General features: G+C 35.4%; 1 protein-coding gene across 2 annotated transcripts in view; it reads left to right on the top strand.

Annotated features, from left to right (window-relative positions):
* The window catches only part of LOC119582730 (UDP-N-acetylglucosamine transporter-like), a 23,952-nt gene that overhangs the window by 15,695 nt on the left and 5,757 nt on the right, over positions 1 to 2,500 (top strand). For both annotated transcript variants that reach the window (XM_037931159.1, XM_037931158.1), the window contains exons 6-7: positions 895 to 1,010; positions 1,371 to 1,625. In XM_037931159.1, the coding sequence (XP_037787087.1) occupies positions 895 to 1,010; positions 1,371 to 1,625 (371 nt within the window). The remainder of the gene's footprint in view (positions 1 to 894; positions 1,011 to 1,370; positions 1,626 to 2,500) is intronic.

The following is a 2,500-nucleotide window of genomic DNA, read 5'->3' as shown; positions in this document are numbered from 1 at the left end:
GTTATCTAGAGAGCAGATAAGTGCTCATCAGCTTAAAAAGTTTCAAAAGCCTTACTTTAGACTAGGGTTATTTAGTATTAAGCAGATTTGTTTTAGACATCTGGAATTGTCTTTTCTAGGTTAATCCATTGGATCTGGGGTATGTGACTTATGTTATGAAAAAATTTGGTTGAGGACTGGAATGACAAGAATGTGCCATCAAAAACATTCAGCTGAGGGCTAGTGTTATGAAAATTAACTCATCATGTATACACAAACATCTTAGAGAATGATTAGACTAAATTGGTATTTAGGAAGGGGTTCTTCTATGATTTCTGCAGGTAAATGAGGGTGGAATGTAGCATCCATGAGCCATGGTTGGAAGAGAGCCAGCTTTAGAGAGGACACTATTTCCATGCCCAAGATCCTATTCCTTACCACTGAGACTGGCAGTCCAGGGTGTCACAGATAATTGAATAATAAAAGATATTTTAAAATGACACAGATAACTCTGTTACTTATTGCTATTGTTACCACAGTAAGTTAAACTACCACCAGAGATAGTATAGATTCTGATCAAGGAAAACAGTCTATCATCACTGTGATACATCATAAGTGATAAATATAGACCTTGGGAAATGGTGATATAGCAAAAAATGCTTATGCAAAAAAAGACTTAGTAATATTATAGAAAAGTGGCAAGGAATCTTGGTACTGCATATGAGAATTTGTGTGAGCTGGGCCTACATGTAAGCCATAGCCACACACCCTGGAGTCACCACTTCCGTTAGCCTATTGCCCTGATTTTGTCCACATACGAGCTATGAGGCACCCGGATCCAACAGGTTAGTTTAATATTACTGAGGTTTACAGTTTAGATATTAATGTTTAATATTTGGTTGTATTTGCTTGCAGGGATGTTTTCTATTTTTTTTGCTATAATAGCAGTAACCAGTGATGGAGCAGCAATCTCAGAAGGAGGATTCTTCCAGGGGTATACCTGGACCACATGGGGTGTTGTCTTGATACAGGTAAGACAAATTGACTATTGGAATAGATAAAGATATGTATAATTTTATTGCATTATCAAGATATGTTGATATCCAATGTCACTCCATTCCAAGATTAATTTCAACACGCTCTCATCCTTGTGTTTGTAGAGTGTATTTTTCAGTGTATTTTTCAGTGAATTGCTATTTATTTATTTTCCCAATTTTAAGTTTTTTTATTTGATATATATGAATGGACAAACCTAATTGTGGGTTTCTTCTAATAATAGGTCAACTCTGTTCTTTACATTGTAATATTTTGATACTAAATGCTTGGATATCATTGAGAAAATTTCTTTGGAGGATCTTTTAACATGCAATTAAATTTAGAAAAAATTTCAGGCATTTGGTGGCTTGATGGTATCAGTGACCATGAAATATGCTGACAATATCCTGAAGGGCTTTGCCACATCGCTGTCTATTGTCATGTCAACACTAGTGTCCTGGTTGGTCCTGGGAGATGCAGCTCCTTCTATGCAGTTTGTTTTAGGAGCTTCGATTGTTATTGCATCAACAGTTCTGTATGGTCTGACCCCCCAGGCAGCTAAGGGCAGTAACCAAGGGAATCTACAACCAAGAACTGACAGCCCTCATAAGGTGTAAGACATTTTTTGTTTGCTTGTGATTTTGTTAATCAACAGAGCTTTATGGTGGCTGAAATTGATGGGTATTCAGGCAAGATTTCTTCTTTCAATTTTAAACTTGTATCTGTTATTGGGTCTTCTCTCATTTAATGTCTTTTCTTTTCAGTTTTGTGGATTCTTTTTTAACACAGTAGTGGCACATTCTGAGTACGGAAAATTTTGTATATCAGATTGGATGATCAGAAATTGAATTATCAAATTTACTGGAGAAATATTCAAAAATTATTAAAAGACAGCTATATAAAAAAAAAAAAAGCTTCAGAGATGCTATGAGTAATTTGGAAGATGATTGCATTTAGTCATAGGTTTTGTTTATCTCACATTGCTGCAGTTAACGCAGTGAAACATACACAGAAGCACCTTTATTCACATACCCCCCCACAAATACACCCAAAAGTGCACATGCTGCCCTACCTACAACTCTTGAGTTTGAGATGGTAATTCTCAGATTTAAACTTGGCCTCACTTTCCATGAGACCAGAAAGGAAGCATGCAGATGAGATTTTCTTGTGTTCCCTATGAGAAACACCATCTCATTTTCCACAAATAAAAGAATACAAATGGAAATAAGGATAAACCACACCTTGTTACCAACAAGGCTTAATTTTTTGCAAAAGTATACCAGTCAGATAGATACACAAAAAACATCAAAATATAAAATGTAGGATAGTACAAAAGCTATTTTTAAAAGAAACATGAAAAAACTACTTTTCCTGGGGTTCCTTCCAAGGTATATTACCCCACTTAAATATTTTGGGGGTGGTAATGGAATCATGGAAGTGATTCTTCTAAATGAAAACTGCAAAAATGTACATGACTCATTAAATA

This window comes from Penaeus monodon, chromosome 16 (genome assembly GCF_015228065.2).
Source record: "Penaeus monodon isolate SGIC_2016 chromosome 16, NSTDA_Pmon_1, whole genome shotgun sequence".
In the NCBI taxonomy this organism is placed as follows: Eukaryota; Metazoa; Arthropoda; class Malacostraca; order Decapoda; family Penaeidae; genus Penaeus; species Penaeus monodon.
Note: the sequence above shows the minus strand (reverse complement) of the source record. Positions and strands in the feature narration are given on the sequence as shown.